The following is a 17485-nucleotide window of genomic DNA, read 5'->3' as shown; positions in this document are numbered from 1 at the left end:
CTCGCGACATAATTCACGAAGTCGAGCATTCACTGCTGCTGTCATCGGAGGTAATAGTGGCATAGTGTCTCGCAATGATGGCATAGAGCCAGTAGCTTCTCACTACACCCAACCACACTACTTTAGGGCGGGTTCGGCACTGCCACATGGTTGGTGCTTCAGTCTTTCGCACTAGTTGTTAACTTACAAATTCTACAACAAGAACCTTATGTCCCTCAGGCAATAGTGATACATACAGGTGTGTCTGTTTACAGCGTGATTTACCTCGTCGAAGTTGATGCCCAGCAATCATCCCCGGACTGACCCGCCGAAGTGACCCGTCGGCTGGACCCGAGGTTCTCATCAGCCAATCTAATCCACGCAGCAGCCATGCAAAAGACGTCAGATCTTCATTCTGCAGCTTGGTTCAGATGACTCATAAGCAGTCTGTAGAGATGAAATAGACCATCGATTCGATACACTGAAACTTTGACTCCAAATTAGTGTGTGTCTCTTCAGGAACTCACAAGTCCCTACATTTCCATCTCCAATGCCCGCCTCAATAACCGCCCGCAGCGCGGAGTCCGAAGATGTGATCAACCTAGCCAGCACCATGCCTCGCTTGACAGCCATATCCATGGTTTCGAGTCCAGCTGAGGACCATGCAGCACGGAATTCGACTTGGTAAGCTACCAATGCCCCCCTGAAGTACTCTCTATACCTAGAGATTTACTTCCATTTGTCAGGAAATCCACCATCATTGTGGCGGCCTCCTTTGTCATCATCTTCACCTGCTGTGGTCTCAACTTCGCGTGGGGTGTTTATCAAGCCCTGTATGAGAGCCTGGCACGGAGGCCCGGAACACCTTTTACCGGAGCATCGCCGGCAGAGATCGATCTGATTGGTACCATCTCAGTGTCCCTGATGACCATCGGAGGGCCTTTCGCGGTCGCTTGGGCAAAGCGCTTCTCGCCTCGCTTGGTCTCCTTTGCGGGCGGCTTTGTCTTCGGGCTTTCTCTCATCCTGGCCAGCTTCGGCACGAAGTTGTGGCATTTCGAGCTGACGCAAGGGCTGCTGAACGGCATTGGTACCTGCCTGTGCTACATGATACCAGTCACCATTGCCCCCACGTGGTTTACCCATCACCGAGGCCTAGCTATGGGCATCATCTTATCAGGCACTGGTGTGGGTGGTCTGGTGTGGGCGCCCGCGTTGACTGCGTGCGTTAACGCCCTCGGATTTCGCAACACTCTGCGCTTGACTGGTGGTCTGTCGTTCGCGCTGGTCGCGGTCGCTAGCGGTGCAATGGCCTGGGAGCCAGCCAGCCAGCATCGTATCGCAATCGAAAATGCCTCGAGAACCAGTCGTGTGGATGGTATTCTCAATGTGCCACTGGTGGACTGGCGTGTTGCCCGGACGCGTCGCTTCATGGCCCAGGCATTAGGCGCGATATTCCAGGCGGCTGCATATTACACCCCGGTCTTCTTCTATGCCTCATACGCCCAATCCCTTGGATACAGTACCACAGCCAGCTCCAACTTTATTGCCCTTAGTAATGCTTGTAACGCAGTGGGCAAGATCATCATCGGCCATGTCGCGGATCGCCTTGGTCGGTTAAATGCTCTTCTGCTCACCACTTGTCTTAGTGCCATCGCTACCGTTGCCTTCTGGTTACCATCCACTTTGACCGGTCAGACGACGCAGTCGCAGGGTCTATTTATCACGTTCACCATTCTCTATGGCACCTTCGCCAGTGCGTATGTATCACTCTTCCCGACCAGTCTTGTCGAGCTGTTCGGGGTACAGAATTTTGCCTCCGTCAACGGTGTTTTGTACATGGTTCGTGGCATGGCCACCATGGTCGGTACCCCGGTTGGTGGTGTCTTGGTCAGAAGTGCGGCCAATGCCCTCACCCCAAAGGCGTACGAGAACATGTCGGTACTGGTCAGTGCCCTGCTGTTTGCTGCCACAGCTGCAATAGTCTGGGTGCGCTTGGAGGCAATGATTGGGCCCGATGGACATCTGCTCTGGAAATGGCGACAGTAGCAGCTGTAGTCTGTGCGTATCTTTCGGGTTCCTAGAAACCATAAGGCCACCCCGGAGTTGCGACAGCGCTCGGAGGTAATCCAAACTTTATGTATTGGAACCCATGATGTATCTTAACCACCATCCCAACTCCAATGAACTTGATGTTTTCTGAAAATTTGTTTTTCAGAAAACATCTGTTGAACTGCTGCCTCGGGCGCAGATAACTTAAAGTGGCAGGCGATAAGGATTCTACCTGCACTAGAATAAGGCTTTTACCTCATTAAGAGCGTGCTTTACGTTCTAAGGCACGTTGTAGCATGAGTATAGGCTGGTGTGGAGGCAGCCTGGCCGGTGTGGCAGTAGGGCCTCCCTTATTTGATAGCCAATGTAGCATCGCTTGAACTTCAGCAATAAGTACCGAGATAGGCTTCCACGTGGGTAGAACAATTGCTGCAGGAACTGTTGCTCTGGAAGGTCCAAACGACTCCAACTACTCCACCTTGGCACAAATGCCCGATATCGCTCGGCAAGTTCGGCTTATCACCCGATGACCTGATAACGATAAGATTCGGAGATTCAATTGATTCCAGTTGATGCAACATCGAATTACTGGAAAGATCAATAATCACAGGTCAAGCCCATAATCGGAGGTTGCCGCCTGTTTCCGATGACACCGATTAGCTCCAACAGTCTCGGCATGGATGGTATATATGCAGCCGATGGGCAGCCTTCAGCCCCTCTTCGTCGCTTCCCTTTGAATAGACTTGTCTTCTGATCATGTTACGCTCTCTACAACTCGGCGTGACGGCCTTCGGGCTGCTTGGTGCAGTGTCCGCTCAATTAGTGTCAACTGGCTTGTCCGTCACGCTCGACCAGATCGATTACTTTGTCTCTCCTTACTCAGCGGGGAATGTGACGGTGTCGGCGGCCTTCCTGAAGGACGTCCCCAATGTCAATGGCTTCTTCCCCGTGACTGTTGTTCAAGAGGAGGCAGTTGAGGTATCATCGTTGCCCTCTCTTTTCTCTACATGGACGGATGTGGATGATGTGTTTACACCCGCTTTCCTGGGTGCAGTCTTAATCCGTGGCTACAAACCCGACAATGTCACTACAATCTTCAATACTTCCCGCTCCAGTGTCCTCGTGTCTTTGGAGTCCAGGGTTGTCCCATCAGGCCCGTACTTCCTCGAACAGGCTACTGGGGAGCTTTATCCAGTCTACCGTTTGTATAGCGACTTTGCAGGAGCCTTTACGCAACCACTGCTCCAGAAGCCAGACGGCACATTCCAGCCTTTGTCGGCCCAAGTGGCCGGTCTGGTCTCATCCACAGTGGGTGTACCCTCTCGCATCTACTATACTCCCAGCTCTGAGAAACCGTTGGCCGGGGCCCGCGTCGGCGTAAAGGACATTTACAGCCTCGCTGGCGTGCGCCAGAGCAACGGCAATCGGGCCTGGTACAACTTGTACGGAGAGAACAACGTCACTGGCACCGCTGTTTCGCGTCTGATCGACGCAGGCGCCATTATTGTTGGACTACAGAAGCCCTCGCAGTTTGCAAATGGTGAAACGGCTACAGCTGACTGGGTCGACCTTCACTCACCCTTCAACCCACGTGGAGATGGTTACCAGGATCCCTCTTCCTCCTCGTCAGGCGCTGGTGCTTCCATCGGCTCTTACGAATGGTTAGATCTGGCTCTTGGTAGTGATACCGGTGGTTCTATCCGCAATCCTGCCGAGGTTCAGGGAGTCTACGGTTCCCGCCCATCTCACGGTCTCGTCGAACTCGACCATGTCATGTCCATGTCTCCGGTGCTCGATACTGCAGGAGTCCTGACAAGGGACCCTTACCTTTGGGACCGAGCCAACCAAGCCCTCTACAGCACTAACTACACCTCGTTCCAAGGCAAATCGGTTCGCTATCCCAGCAAGCTGTACACCATCGATTTCCCGACGACCAATGACTCTGCCGCAGACGCATTGCTGGCTGGATTCCGAAAGCGCCTGGCTGCATTTCTGAATACGACAGCCACCCCGCTGGACCTACCTGCCGACTGGTCGTCACAGCCGCCGTCCAGCGCTCCCGCTAATGTCTCGCTTGAGACGTTGCTTAACCTGACCTACCCGATGCTCATCACAAAGCAGCAGATCCCTCTGGTTAGGGATCCTTTCTATGCCGACTATGCAGGTACGTATGGCCCAAGCCTCTCACTCACAACATTGACTAATACACAAACAGCAAAGCACGATGGCCGAGTCCCCTTCGTCGACCCCGTCCCTCTCTCCCGGTGGAACTGGTCCATGGCGTATCCTGACTCCGCACTGGATGAAGCCATCCACAACAAGACGCTCTTCATGGACTGGATCGCCGAGAATTATCTCACTCCGATCTCCGACCCAGAGCAGTGCTCTTCGTCGCTTATCGTCTATGTGGGGACCGATGGCTCCCAGACAGCGCGTAACGTCTATCGCTCGCTCCCTGATGCACCCTCGGGCTACAGCAAATTCCTTATCTCTAACATGGCTAGTGTGCCGGACTTTGTCATTCCAGTTGGAGAAATTGAGGCCTACAGCACCATCACGCAGCATCAGGAGAAATTTCCTGTCGCCATTGACGTTCTGGCTGCGAAAGGGTGTGATGGGCTACTTGTTAGGCTGGCTCAGGATTTGTTGGAGGCTGGAATCATTAGTGCCCCGTTATCCGGTGGGACGCTGACTGGTGGGTCAGTCTTGTTTTAATGCATTGTGCTATCTTTCGGGGAGCAAGGACTTCAAGCACGGCTACAACGCTTATGCCACGAGACGATTGATGATTTGTCAGATGATAGATGAAATTTACATATTGTATATAATGTCAAAGAAAATCCACTGATAACGCTCTTCATGCTGTTCCAACGGCAAACGACTGCATCGGGCCGATGCGGGTCCAGGGTCATCCTTATCAACTCCAGTCAGCACTAACAATTGACATGTCTCTCTCCAGGTCGGCTAGAACCGCCTTTTGGCAAAACACGCGTGCTATCGTGATTGTAGCGCAATTGTTGCCTAGCTGTTGCTAAAACCTGAACCCCAGAATCTCCCTCTCCTGCTTTCTCTTTTTCTCCCTTCGAAACGATACTCCACACCCCACGCCCAGATGCGTTTTCTCAGCGGTGCAGCCCTATTCGGCCTGGCATATGCCTCCACCCAGGCCGTACTCCAGCCAGAGGAGCCGTCCGACTTCCGCACATTCCACAGCCCATATTCCCCGCATCACTCAATCCGCATCCGCCAGCAGAATGAATCGCTCTGCGCTGCCCATTCCGCCCAATACACCGGCTGGCTCGATATTGGCCATAAGCATCTCTTCTTCTGGTACTTCGAGAGCCAGAATGACCCTGCCAATGATCCCCTGACTCTATGGATGACGGGCGGTCCAGGCGGTTCCAGCATGATCGGTCTATTCGAAGAAGTCGGGCCATGTCTGATCAATGAGTACGGCAATGGCACTTATTACAATCCCTGGGGATGGTCGCGGAACTCGTCTCTACTCTTTGTCGATCAGCCAGTCGATGTGGGCTTTTCGTACGTTGATGAAGGCGAAGAACTGCCAGGCGACTCGCATCAAGCTGCAATTGACATGCATCGGTTCTTGCAGTTGTTTGTTTCCGAGGTGTTTCCGCATTTGCAGTCCCTTCCCTTTCATCTTTCGGGGGAGTCGTATGCCGTGAGTGTCTTCTCCAGGTTATCTTAGCAAAGACTAATAGTATATATAGGGTCACTATGTCCCTTACCTCGGCAGCCAAATCGTTCAACAGAATAAGATCTATCCCAATGAGCCCCAGGTCCTTCTGCACTCATGTCTTGTAGGCAACGGCTACTATTCGCCTCGCGACACTGCCTACGGCTACTGGGAAACACTCTGCACCACTAACCCTGGCGTACCCGAACCGGTCTTCAACAAGACCAGATGCGACATCATGGCTGCCAACATGCCGCGATGCATGGAGGTCTTCGACGTATGCAACCGGAACCCCGATCCAGCCATTTGCCATGCTGCGTCGGAAGTATGCTATGAGGGTATAATCGGATGGTATGATGACGAGTCTGGGAAGGGTGGTCGGAATCGATTTGACAGTGAGCATTCACCCATCCCAGTCATATCCTATCAGCGGAGCTATGGTATTTTACTTATACGCAACAGTAACCGCACCTTGCGCCATTGACGGCATCTGCTACATCGAAGCGGCTCGTATCGAGCAATACCTGAACACACCCGCAGTTTGGGCCGCTTTATCGCCACCTAAGGAAATCAAAGAATACAAGGTCACCTCCGACAATGTGCCGCGCGCATTCGATCGCACTTCGGACGAGATGACGCCTGCGTCGGAGCAGATTGCTTTTCTGCTTGCGAATCAGGTACATTTCCTCGCGTATCAGGGAAATCTTGATCTGGCGTGTAATACGGCGGGGAATTTGCGCTGGGCGCATTCTCTGCCGTGGAGGGGTCAGGTCGAATTTACCTCCAAGCCACTGCAGTCGTGGAGTTCGGTGGATGTGGTATCCGGAAAGAGCGGAGTGGCTGGAACGACCAAGGAGGTGAGGGTAAAGGTTGGTGAGAGTACGGATAAGGAGTCGAGGTTTGCGCTAGTTACAGTTGATGGGGCAGGACATTTTGTGAGTACTCTCTTCTCTTTGTGGGATGCAGGTATGCGGCTTGCTAATGATGGTATTTTAATAAATACAGCTTCCCCAAGACAGACCCGATGTAGCGTTGGATATGATGGTGCGGTGGATCTATGGCGCATCGTTCACTGAGTGATCCAACATTCGGCTTTGACGCGTATAATATAGCAAAGCGCCAGGCTTCTTTCCTTTTCACCTTAATACTTCGCAACCAAAACAAACCGCACAAGCTTAAAGTCGCACGTAGGTCTAACCAGCTTCCTCCGCGTGAGCTGAAACCACAATCTATACGCTATTCTCAGACTATTGTAGCCATAGCAAACTTGAACACATTTGTCATATCATTCTAATGAACCGTATGATGTAAGCAAGTTCTGATAAGTACCAAAATTAGCATCCATTTCGGCCCCTCCTGACTCGATATTTCTTTTTCTTCAGTGTCCAGTCAGAGCTTGCCACGCACCCTGCCTCATTATGGATCCTGCAAGTGCTGACCCAGCCTGGTGGCAGTGTTTTCTGCAGGGCAAGATCATCTCATTGGTTGCGTATAATCGATGAGTCCACGAGTCCGTTGATCTCCCACTACTTGATTTGAAGACTGATGTCACATATGACCAGTCGAATACCTAGTTTCAGTGGTAGTCGGCATATGATATGTTCTCTCGCAGCTGTAATATCACAAGCACAATTGCCGGATGGCTGATTCCACAATATATCCAAAACAGAAAGCGTAGGAAAGATATTCGAGTGACTTTGATCACTGGGGCTGAAGACAATGGCTGTCCTTGCTTACGATATAAGCAACGCACACATAATAACTAGTCTTCGATTTCGGAATAGCCTTTGTCATCAAGTTAAAATAGTGAGTCTTGGGCATGTAACTGAGCCAATTATGTCGAGTTAATTAGGAATAGGGACGCGCATCTCGTATTACAAAGCGTAGGTGAATTAGCCACTGAAGAAAGACAGAGAGGCCTAGCCGGGATTTGCAGCATGCGTCCCCGTTAGCATCGATCGTGGCCGCGATCACCATAGTAATATTCCGCTAAGATCATGCATCACCTGCCCAGGTCATCGATGGGGAATACTCTCCACCTGAGCATCGGTCATAACCGATCGCTAACCTTCATAAGTTACTGGACAAACTAGATTTTGAACGGCACAATAGATACGGCATGAGCCTGTCGTATAAGCTGTAATGTCTACAAAATAGCTCGGGCAAAGTGTGTTGGTATATAGGCAACCCCAACTAAATTGTGAGACCGGTAGGGTAAGCCTGAGCTAGCACTGCGAGATCCCTACTCATGCTACCCTTACCGATCGCTGATGCAGGTGACGCTTGTGGCGATTCGTCAGGGGCTGCTGTGTAACAGGAAAACAAAGCAACCCAAATTTATTACTGTAAGCTACTACATATGACCTGGAGGCCGTACCTGGGTTAGATAAACTGTTTAACCCCTCCGACGCGATCTTACTATGTCTTTGTTTCTGGTTATTTCTGGTTAAACAAACCCTCATTCATGATGTTAAATTACTTCAAGATAGCCGCGAACATCGTGTTCCGGTTCCTCAAAGCAGTCTACGATCTTATTTCATTTAGTGTCTACATTGTTCAACTCTCCGTTCGTGACTTGATATCGACTGTGCGTTATGAATGGCCACCCTCAATACCAAGACTTTTGAGCTTATTTGCAGTTAAATAGATCACGAATCCCTTCCTTCCCAATCGTCCAGTCGGGGATGTTATACCCCGTGGGTACCCAGGCCATGGAGGGGTTTGGCCAGAATTCACGGCTCCTAAGCGAGGAGAAGATTCCCGCTCGCCTTGTCCAGGGTAATCGTCAAACCCCCATATCTTTCACATAATAGCTGACCCTAATCTTTGCATAGACTTAACGCTTTAGCTAATCATGGTATGTCAGCCTTCTTTACTGATCTAACCAGTCTTTACTGAGTAATGGCGGCAAGGGATCCTGCCAAATAATGGAAAACGTATTACCTACGCACAATTATCGCATGCAATCCAACATGCATACAACCTTGCACCAACTCTAGCAAGTCAGCTCACCTCTGCAGCTAAGCAGCTGGACCAAGGTCGAGGCTGGATTGATCTCCACGATCTCAACGTCTTGAACGTACGTATACATGATAATCTCGCTTTGCCTGCCTTGCTTTTCTCTCACTGTCAAACATCTCTTTTTGGCGAGCTTCTTCTCACGCAGGAACTAATATATTGGATTTCAGGTTGTCCAACATGACGCTTCTTTTACCCGTCCCGACATCGCATTCTGCCCGGACCAAAGCATCCCGCACACCGACCTGATTAATAGATTACTCGACCACGCGTCAGATGGGAAACACCTATCACTGACCGACTTTTCCTACTACTCTGGTCTTCGTCGTGCGGAGTGCAAGCGGAGCAATGGCCAGTACACACTGTCGGGGAGCTTCATCCACAAGATGATCGGTAATAAGTCTGCTCTCCACTGTATATACGGCTATGCTAATTGAATCTTGCAGGATCTGGAACCAGCGCCCTCATGTATTCAATCTTCGGTGGTGATATCAGAGCACTGCGGGCGTGGCTTGTGGACGAACGATTCATGGATGGTTGGGAGCCGAAGAATAGGGAAGCTCTCGGTCATACAATTGCCGTAAGTTTTTTCTTGCTTGACATTTTTTTTCGCCCGGTGATTCTGACATGGCTTATAGCAAGCATTGACTACCTCTCTTGCCGTTGAGTTTAGTATCAATGAGAAGCAAGCGTTGCGGGAAGGAGATGTCTTTTACCACGAGTGAAACATGTGTACAGCTGGCTAACAGATTACTTCCTCTCTTGTTTGCTTATTATTTTCTTCTTTTTTGTTCCTGAGTATCGATCAGGGAAGAATGTATAACCATTTGCAAATGAGCGAGTTCTCAATATATCAAACTATACACTTAAGTGATTGTGGTGTTGGATGACACTAAGAATAGGACTAGTATGCCGCCCACCAAATAGGGTGGTAGTTCAACTCCAACGCAGCTGCCAATACATCCTTTAGATAAACAGCACCATGCACTGATGTGCATACTACAGGCAAATTTGAAGTACTTGACTATGCCCTACATGGACAATATTCCTCACGACAGCTTCGCACTAGGCCCGCCCTTACCACGACGAGCATTTACCGGCTTCAAAACTTTATACCAGTTATCCTCAACCACCAGATGACTTTTCCCCTTCTGCGCCTCCTCCCACTCTCGCTCCACGCGACTGAATCGCTCCATTTCCTCGCGCAACCAAGCCGCACACGGTTCCACCACAGCCTTGACCTCCTGAAACGGCATCAGATGGCCTAAGCCAGGTAATGTAACCTCTTTGACTCTCCCCTCAGGCAACCCCCCACTCCCACCTACCCCAGTTCCACACCGCTTGATCGCAAGGCGCATCTCATCGAGATTTAAATAGGTCGATCCGCCAACGACCCAGAGGCAGGAGGGGCGGAGAGTGGGGAGACGGAAGAAGGTACTGCGAGGTTCGGGACGGTAGAGGGGAATGAAGGCAGCCACGGGATCTAAATCGGCATGGGAGTCGCGAGAGATCTCAATCACCCCAGTGGTCGGTTTGCGGGCGCTGAAATTCTGTCGAATTTGGCCAAGGAGGTCATGATGCTTGGTGGTGGTTAGAGTGACAGGAGTTGTATTGTTGTTGTCGGTGGTGGATGTGCCAAACTTCGCCTTCACCGCCTCCACGTCCGGGTACAGCCGCGTCGGTAAATCCCGGAAGCCGTGCTCCGCCATCAATTCCACACATCGAGGATCCCATCCGTGCATAAACTGGCGGTTGGCTTGCACGGCTGCCTCGCGGCTGGGCCATACGTCTGAGCGTCGGAGAGTGTAATTCGCTGCCCCCGGAGGGTCGGTGCCGAACCCCATAGCTGGTGGGCTCAGCTGAATGACAGGGTCCACGAGGAGGATGGTTGTGAATAAGCGCGGGTGGAGAAAGGCCAGGTTCGTGCTGAAAGGGATGGTCAGTGCTCGCTGCTGCTGGTATATCTGGCGGTCGAAGAGTCTATTCTGGCACGTACATGATGTTGCCGCCCATGCTGTGGCCGATTCCTACGAGTGGACGGGGCATCTGCTCGCGGAAGTGGTTGATCATCAGGAACAGGTCCCGCGCATGATCCATCCAGGAGCCTGCGTGTGGAGAAGAGATAATTTGTCTTAGAATTGGCATCATTTGGGAGACAAGATAGCTGCTTTTGAGGGGTGGGTTACATACAGTCCATGCTGAGTTTATCCTCATTCAAGACCCCACTGGTGTTCATACTGGCGCAGTCGGCCACCCAGATGCTGCGAATATGGAAACCGGTGGCTTGGTTTAGCAGCTCATCCCAGAGTGGCTCATACAATCCCTGAATTTTCCAATTCGTATAATTAGACCTGTGTGCACCTGACAAACAGGTGCCAGTAAGACCGTGTTACCTTGGGAAGTGCAGCTCCGTGAGCAGCGATGATAGTGATGGCATCGGCGGGAACGGGTTCGGCCTGGTTCTTGGGAGTATACTGCTTGACATGGAGTTTCAGTATGTCTTCCTTGTGAACAGTACTCCCGGGATATTCTCGGATATGGCAGCCGGGAACGGCATGCTCCGTGACGTTGAACTTTTCGCTCGACATTATTAGGCGTGGCTTGTGGGGAAGGGGAGAAAAGGAGTTTGCTGGGTTTGAGCGCAGTAAACTACATGCGACTATCCTATATACCCTGTCAGGAACAAACGACCAGCTGTCAGCACTTGTCCTGAAAGGGCAATCCCCGTGGGGCTGAATGCAGGCATTCCCCAGTTAGCGTATGAGCTAACTGGATAGATTGTACGCTACTTCTGTTGGATATAATGATCTGGACACGGGTAAGCCTGCCGACTACTGCCTTCGTCCTGAGGCCCACGCTCAGTGCTTGGAGACAGACCGATGCATAATGCCCTTTGCTGAAATGTACACCCACAATATGTGCCCGACTTATGATCCAGCTGAACCTGGAATGGTTGATGCAGCTGATATAAGTCGTGTATATACGCGATGTGGATGGTAGGACTTGATGAAAGGAGCTATCAATGGTGAAATGGCTGCGTTTGGTCTGACTTGATAACTTCCTCGTAGTGCTCGAGACAAAGACAAGGAAATGTTTACTAGAGAAGGTAGGTAGCATACGATCTAAGAACCGGGAGTATTACATGTGCAGCGATTCACGATACGAAAATTGTACGAATAGGAGATTCTTGTTCATGTTTGTTTGAAAGGTTACATACTAGACCACCATTGAACGTAGCGATGAAGTTCCCTTCCGAGTGTCAAGCTACCCCCCGCCTTATAAGGCCCGCCCCCTCCCGGAACTGCTAATGCTAGTCCTTGAGCTCAAAATTCTGATCTGGCATTCTGGTAAAGCAATCGTCCACAGATGAATACAACACTTAGAAGTAAATAAGCCGGAAATAACCGAAGGAAATACTGAAGACCTCGTGATGAATGTTGACAGTTTCAACTCCAAGCCGCGAATCAAGAGCTGTTGGAGTCATCTTCACATTCTGCCTCCCTTGGGTAAACAAGTGAGATAACATTTAAACGGGGATGAAAAAAATTTAAAATAAAAACATAAGAGAAATAAAAACTAAAAAGACTCAACAGACAACTGCCACAGGACTGGTTTAAAAAGCAGCATGTCCCAGTGGCTGAGCAAACGTTAATCTACATCCTCAACATAGACAACCGCTTTATGAAGGATACCCTTATAAAAGGGATCCTTAAGATCTCCGCAACGATACATGGCGGGAAACTCCAAGAAGAGAATTTGGCGGTCATCAAAATAATGTTCCTTCTCAGCCCCTCCATAATCCTCGGCCAATTCTATCTCCGCCGAAGGGTGATGAAAGGCATGGTCCAAAGTATTGAGAGTCTTAAACTCCAGACGCTCAAGGTTGCACGAAATTTTCACCGAAAGTTCAGCGGCTGACCTGAAGACCTTCTGCATGTCAAGGAAGGCTCTATCCAGATCACATTTATCCGTACTTCTGAGGAGAGATTTCACTAGCTCTTGGCCCAAGATTTCCTCGCATATTTTGTCAGCCACGGAGTCTCGATGAGCGACCATGTCATATCCGAGCTTATGATCTGGGTGGGAGAAACGAGTAGTCCATAAGCGCCAAAGCTGGGCAGCCGCTGGTTCAGCTACCGGGAAGGTCAGCTATCAGTGGCAGAGCACAGGATGTCAAATGGGGAACCTGATTTCTTACATTCACGCATTCTCTCAAAAAGCTCCAATATCTGTGCTCCAAATTCGGATGCGTTTGCTGCCAAATCCCCTTTATCATCCCCATCGTTCACAGGCCTAGGGTTCGGAACAAGGTACCAGAAGGGATTCGTGAAGAACCTGGAAATGCATTCTTTGACAAGCAAAAGATAAACTAAGTGTGTTAGACAATCATTTTGCGATTCTCGGGGAAGTCTAGATACAATAGTATCGAAGTCATTCTGAATGCAGTAGCCATCAAGGCTAGAGATGAGGTCTCTTTTCTGCTCCACAGAAAGATTGGCATGCTTGCGTTCGGCATGCTTACGTGCCCAGTCAAAAGCCATTCCAAAGGGTCGCTGAATCTCTGTTGGCCACTCTTTCGGATACGCATGCTCGTAGTCAATGGCTAGAGGTTTGTGTACATTGTGCCAATTGAAGCTCTTTTCCCCGCATTTGTTCTTGACATCCTCAACAGTGACCTGCGGGTTTGGCCCTTTTTCCGGCAGGGTCATTGCTTCTTCTTCTTCTTCTTCTTCTTCTTCTTCTTCTTCTTCTTCTTCTTCTTCTTCTTCTTCTTCTTCTTCTTCTTCTTCTTCTAGGTCTTGAGGTTTTTCCGCGATCTCTGGTACCGGGTCAACGCCTGTCAACGTTGTAGTTGACTCCGTCTTCGTTCTTCGAACTGGGCTGCTGCTTCGGGTCCTTGTACGGGGCTCTCTGGTTTCTTTGCGTCCGGAGGTAGACTGACGGGTACCTGGAGCATCGTTCTAAATACCGAAATATTAGCCCAACGTGTTACGATGGCCAAGGGGCAACTAGATGGAGATTCAAACATTTGCTGCTGTGCCCTTTTTGGAAGATGTTGACTTTTCTTTCGGCATGGTTAGAGGAGGGTAAACGAGCTGCTGCCACGGGGATAAAGTGGCAAGGAATTTGAACAGAAAAGATAACAGAAGTGGTCAGTAAGAGTAGGTAAGAGTAGGTAAGAGTAGATAAGAGTAGGTAAGAGTAGGTAAGAGTAGGTAAGAGTAGGTAAGAGTAGGTAAGAGGAGGCTACATATAAGTCAGGTCTTTTGGGGTACGTTGAAAGGATTCTTTGTCCGTCTTCTTTATTGTAGAGCGAGGTTCAGCTTACCAGCATCCTCTGCGGGAGCCAATTACTGTTAGGCGTGACAAAGCTACCGTGCCACCCGTTTTACACACATCATTGTACAACGTACACCCTCGGAGCCCTGAGAAAGTACCATGCAGAAATTGCTAATAATTACCACAAAGCAAAGCTAGCCCAGTACACATTAGAAACCGACGGGATCTTTGGTCGAAAGTGAAGAATGGAAATAACAAATAAATCATAGTTTTCGGTATTGGTTTCTTCTCATGTTTTCTTCCAAGGCTTCATAGGCTTCATCACTCTCTACCAGAATTTAGACAGTGTTTTCGCTTGCATTCGGGTTGGTACGAACGGTGGCCACCGGAGAGCTGCGGCCGTAATAGGACAAAGGAGACGAGGGAAAAACGAAGGTAATAACGGGAAAGCAGAGCCACCACCGCTTCAAACCTTGTCACCGTCCCGGTGAAACATGCAGTCGAGCCAGGAAGGCTATTAGGGTCCTGGAAAGTAAATCAACGCTAGTACAGTGCTACCCCTGCCTCTGGTGAATAATTCTTCGCTCCAGAGAATTTAAGGCAGAAGTAATTACAAGTCCAATTGTGGTATTAATATCCTATACCTTAAAGTGACATTGACATCTCTCAATTCAATCACCTTCCCCCAGTTCACCATGCAAGCCCCCAAAGCTGTTATTTCCGTGGACTATGGTACCACCGGTTCAGGGATGTATCTTCTAATGGAGTTCATTCACACGGCCAAGTGACTAATAGTAGTTATATAGCCGTCGGATACCGATTCGTCAATTCCCATGACCCGGAGATTCCCCAAAACACACAGACAGTGGGCGATTGGCCAGGTCACTGCAATTCGACTGATAGGGGCGGGAAAGTACCATCCAAGTTTGCCTACGGGGCTGAAAACAATGTGGACCGCGATAGTTGGGGTTTTGAGGTGTCGGAAGACATGACATCCTGCTCATGGACTAAACTTGTCTTAGAGGCCAACGCAAATGGACTTGAACTTGGTCAGGGTGACCTTGGAGATCATGTCTTTCACGTTCCTGGAGGGAAGCAGGCAGACTCCGTCGTCCGCGACTATCTACGACGGCTTCATGACCATATTTGGTCTCGGGAGCCTTTCAAGTCTATTGGAAATTTGGAGGTTGAGTATATCCTCACTGTTCCAGCCTCATTCTCGAGAGGGGCCCAGCTCGCGATGGTTGCTGCTGCGAAGGATGCTGGGTTTAGTGAGGGTGATATCAACCTTCTCACGGAGTCTGAAGCCGCGGCGGGATACGTGTTTGAGCAAGGCCTCCTCAAGGACATAAAGGTGAGTGCCAGTGGCACCCCAACATTTAAGATATGTCCAATATGACTAATAAGTGGTGGGACAAATAGGCAGGTGAAAAGGTCATGATAGTTGATCTTGGAGGCGGAACCTCCGTAAGAGTCCCCCTCCACCTCCCCCTCCCCCCCTTCCTCCCGCTCGAATTTCAATTTTTCCAATAGCTAACAATTCCGTCTCAAAGGATGTGAGCTCATATATGGCACTCCGAACTCAGAATGGCTTGCAACTACAACAGTTGTCGGCCCCCCAAAGTATTGTCTGGTTCTCCTAACTTACCGCCACGTGTACTAATGCGTACTAGGTCGCAATATCGGGGGGACCAACATCGATAGAAACTTCTCTTCTCTTCTAACCGATCGATTTGATCCGGAATTCGCCACCCTTCCTTCTAATCGAACTGGGCCGTCCAGTCGACTGATGAGAGAGTTCGCACGCCACAAGAGAGACATCACTGACGGCGACGGAAATGGGGAACAATTTCGAATTCGACTGCCCTTGGGTATCGTCGACCCTAATCCGCTACATTATGACGTTGACTACAGCGAAATCATCATCTCAATGGACGACTGGAGGGCCATTTTCAACCCTGTCCTGAAAGAGATACTAGAATTTATCCGAGACATGTACAACGCTGCCGGCGGTGTCCAGGTGAGTAGGAACTCGGCTCTGGAAAGAGGATAACTGACTGACATATATTCGTCCCAGTACATGGTATTCGCAGGGGGAGTGGTGAATCTTCCTTGGGTCCAGGAATACTTTCGGAAACTACTTGTTGCAGAACACATTTCTGTGATATTTAGTCCAAACCCGTGTGTTCACCTAGAGACCTTTTATTTGTGACATGGATGGTTAAACTGACTCCTGGAAGAGAAATGGCCGTCGCAAGAGGAGGCGTCTGGTATGCCACCCAGAACACCCCTCTTTTGGTCGAGTGCCCTCGACACTATGGCGTCGCTAAACCGGGTGACAACACAATCAACTGGGTGCTACACAAAGTACTATTTATCTTCCTTACATCTCTAGGGTTGGTTCGAATACATTACACTAACAGTCAATCGACTCTAGGGGCAGCGATACGCGACTGGTCACACCACCCAAGTGCAATTACGCCATATATACAAGGCAACAGATCCCAAATCTGTCCTGATTGCCGTGTGTGGGTACAACGGACCTTGCAGCCCAATTTCTACTTCCGATGGTAAGTTGATCTGGCTTAACGAAAAGCTGACCCCTTGTTGATTGATAGCCTAGATGTGGAAAAACTTGGCATGTTCCTGCTTGATCTCTCAAAGTTGAATTTGGCTCAGTTCTGGCATCGGGAAGATGACCATGGGAGGATCGAGTATTCCATCAAGTTCACGTTGGAGATCGAATGCGATGTTAGCAGGGGTGTGCTTTATATCAGGGCGCTCAGGCCAGATGGTTGTCTGATCGGAGAGGAGATAGAGCTGTCGGCCAAGCTCACGTTCTACTGATTGGCCTTTCTATCACGTTTATCTCTATTTTTACTCTATTTTCCTACGTCTGAATGGCTTATGTGCCTGTTAATGATTGCCTTTCGGTCATATTTTCATCTCCATTTTCAAACGCAGACTGTCTTTTCTTTTTCTTTCGTTTTCTTTCCGCTGCCGTTCTTTTCCTAAAGAGGTTTTGCTAGATCCAATGATAAACTAGTCAGTGCATTCTACAGTTTCAATACATATCCCTTGGCTGTGATGAAGCCATCCGCAACGATGCGATACTGTATCTATGACGGTATGCTACGTATTAAGTAGGTTTGAAGCAGCACAAAGTAAAAACCTCCACCACACGGAAATAGGGCTCATGCAAAAAAACGAAAAAGGAAAAGCAAAGGAAAGAAAAAGCCAGCAAAGGGGGTCTAGGCTCTCCGTATGAAGGCAGCCAAGTGTCGGTATCTTACAACGCCACCCTGAACGCAATACTAAACGGAGAGAAATTGTGACGGCAAGGCAATGGGTCGAGAGAGAAGGGATACCAATACGTTGCTACACAACCCATAGGTGTTGAGTGAAAAGACGGGGTAGATTGGCTACTGTTGTTTGACTTATGGAGGGCATGTTCCCGAACGT

The 17485-nt window shown here is 49.7% G+C and overlaps 6 protein-coding genes across 6 annotated transcripts; 4 read left to right on the top strand and 2 right to left on the bottom strand.

Annotated features, from left to right (window-relative positions):
- Positions 1-532: 532 nt before the first annotated feature.
- Positions 533-2221, top strand: BO79DRAFT_208922 (MFS general substrate transporter). Its single transcript, XM_025682492.1, has one exon. The coding sequence runs from the start codon at positions 904-906 to the stop codon at positions 2023-2025; it is 1122 nt and encodes a 373-aa protein (XP_025540223.1). The 5' UTR covers positions 533-903; the 3' UTR covers positions 2026-2221.
- Positions 2222-2784: 563 nt separating this feature from the next.
- Positions 2785-6992, top strand: BO79DRAFT_237481 (carboxypeptidase Y; the record flags this gene model as incomplete). The annotated part of the gene is made up of 6 exons (XM_025684707.1): positions 2785-4192; positions 4244-4731; positions 5078-5710; positions 5760-6120; positions 6188-6660; positions 6731-6992. The coding sequence occupies 6 exons, from the start codon at positions 2785-2787 to the stop codon at positions 6803-6805; spliced, it is 3438 nt and encodes a 1145-aa protein (XP_025540222.1). The 3' UTR covers positions 6806-6992.
- A 1145-nt stretch (positions 6993-8137) lies between these two features.
- BO79DRAFT_172555 (peroxidase family protein) lies at positions 8138-9485 on the top strand. The gene is made up of 7 exons (XM_025679631.1): positions 8138-8312; positions 8373-8503; positions 8560-8582; positions 8638-8804; positions 8914-9136; positions 9190-9323; positions 9382-9485. The coding sequence occupies exons 1-7, from the start codon at positions 8190-8192 to the stop codon at positions 9466-9468; spliced, it is 888 nt and encodes a 295-aa protein (XP_025540221.1). The 5' UTR covers positions 8138-8189; the 3' UTR covers positions 9469-9485.
- Positions 9486-9619: 134 nt separating this feature from the next.
- On the bottom strand, positions 9620-11368 carry BO79DRAFT_287305 (alpha/beta hydrolase). Its single transcript, XM_025688568.1, has 4 exons — positions 11137-11368; positions 10934-11066; positions 10740-10848; positions 9620-10669 (listed from the first exon to the last, which is right to left on the bottom strand). Exons 1-4 carry the CDS (start codon positions 11329-11331, stop codon positions 9793-9795), a joined length of 1314 nt encoding a protein of 437 aa, XP_025540220.1. The 5' UTR covers positions 11332-11368; the 3' UTR covers positions 9620-9792.
- Positions 11369-12281: 913 nt separating this feature from the next.
- Positions 12282-13482, bottom strand: BO79DRAFT_264922 (uncharacterized protein). The gene is made up of 2 exons (XM_025686846.1): positions 12942-13482; positions 12282-12876 (listed from the first exon to the last, which is right to left on the bottom strand). Exons 1-2 carry the CDS (start codon positions 13450-13452, stop codon positions 12392-12394), a joined length of 996 nt encoding a protein of 331 aa, XP_025540219.1. The 5' UTR covers positions 13453-13482; the 3' UTR covers positions 12282-12391.
- A 1236-nt stretch (positions 13483-14718) lies between these two features.
- On the top strand, positions 14719-16870 carry BO79DRAFT_264917 (Hsp70 family protein; the record flags this gene model as incomplete). The annotated part of the gene is made up of 9 exons (XM_025686845.1): positions 14719-14755; positions 14830-15377; positions 15446-15490; positions 15577-15646; positions 15697-16043; positions 16101-16204; positions 16264-16390; positions 16461-16593; positions 16647-16870. The coding sequence occupies 9 exons, from the start codon at positions 14719-14721 to the stop codon at positions 16868-16870; spliced, it is 1635 nt and encodes a 544-aa protein (XP_025540218.1).
- Between the last annotated feature and the right edge of the window lie 615 nt (positions 16871-17485).

The sequence above is a fragment of the Aspergillus costaricaensis genome, assembly GCF_003184835.1.
Source record: "Aspergillus costaricaensis CBS 115574 unplaced genomic scaffold BO79scaffold_14, whole genome shotgun sequence".
NCBI lineage: Eukaryota > Fungi > Ascomycota > Eurotiomycetes > Eurotiales > Aspergillaceae > Aspergillus > Aspergillus costaricensis.
Note: the sequence above shows the minus strand (reverse complement) of the source record. Positions and strands in the feature narration are given on the sequence as shown.

Coding starts and splice junctions, on each gene's coding strand:
- BO79DRAFT_208922 (XM_025682492.1), top strand. CDS start 904: ATGACCATCGGAGGGCCTTTCGCGGTCGCTTGGGCAAAGCGCTTCTCG.
- BO79DRAFT_172555 (XM_025679631.1), top strand. CDS start 8,190: ATGATGTTAAATTACTTCAAGATAGCCGCGAACATCGTGTTCCGGTTC. Junction 8,583..8,637: donor TAACGCTTTAGCTAATCATG/GTATGTCAGCCT, acceptor AATGGCGGCAAG/GGATCCTGCCAAATAATGGA. Junction 9,324..9,381: donor CTCTCGGTCATACAATTGCC/GTAAGTTTTTTC, acceptor CATGGCTTATAG/CAAGCATTGACTACCTCTCT.
- BO79DRAFT_287305 (XM_025688568.1), bottom strand. CDS start 11,331: ATGTCGAGCGAAAAGTTCAACGTCACGGAGCATGCCGTTCCCGGCTGC. Junction 11,067..11,136: donor ACGGAGCTGCACTTCCCAAG/GTAACACGGTCT, acceptor TGGAAAATTCAG/GGATTGTATGAGCCACTCTG. Junction 10,670..10,739: donor AGCATGGGCGGCAACATCAT/GTACGTGCCAGA, acceptor CATCCCTTTCAG/CACGAACCTGGCCTTTCTCC.
- BO79DRAFT_264922 (XM_025686846.1), bottom strand. CDS start 13,452: ATGACCCTGCCGGAAAAAGGGCCAAACCCGCAGGTCACTGTTGAGGAT. Junction 12,877..12,941: donor TTTTGAGAGAATGCGTGAAT/GTAAGAAATCAG, acceptor CCTTCCCGGTAG/CTGAACCAGCGGCTGCCCAG.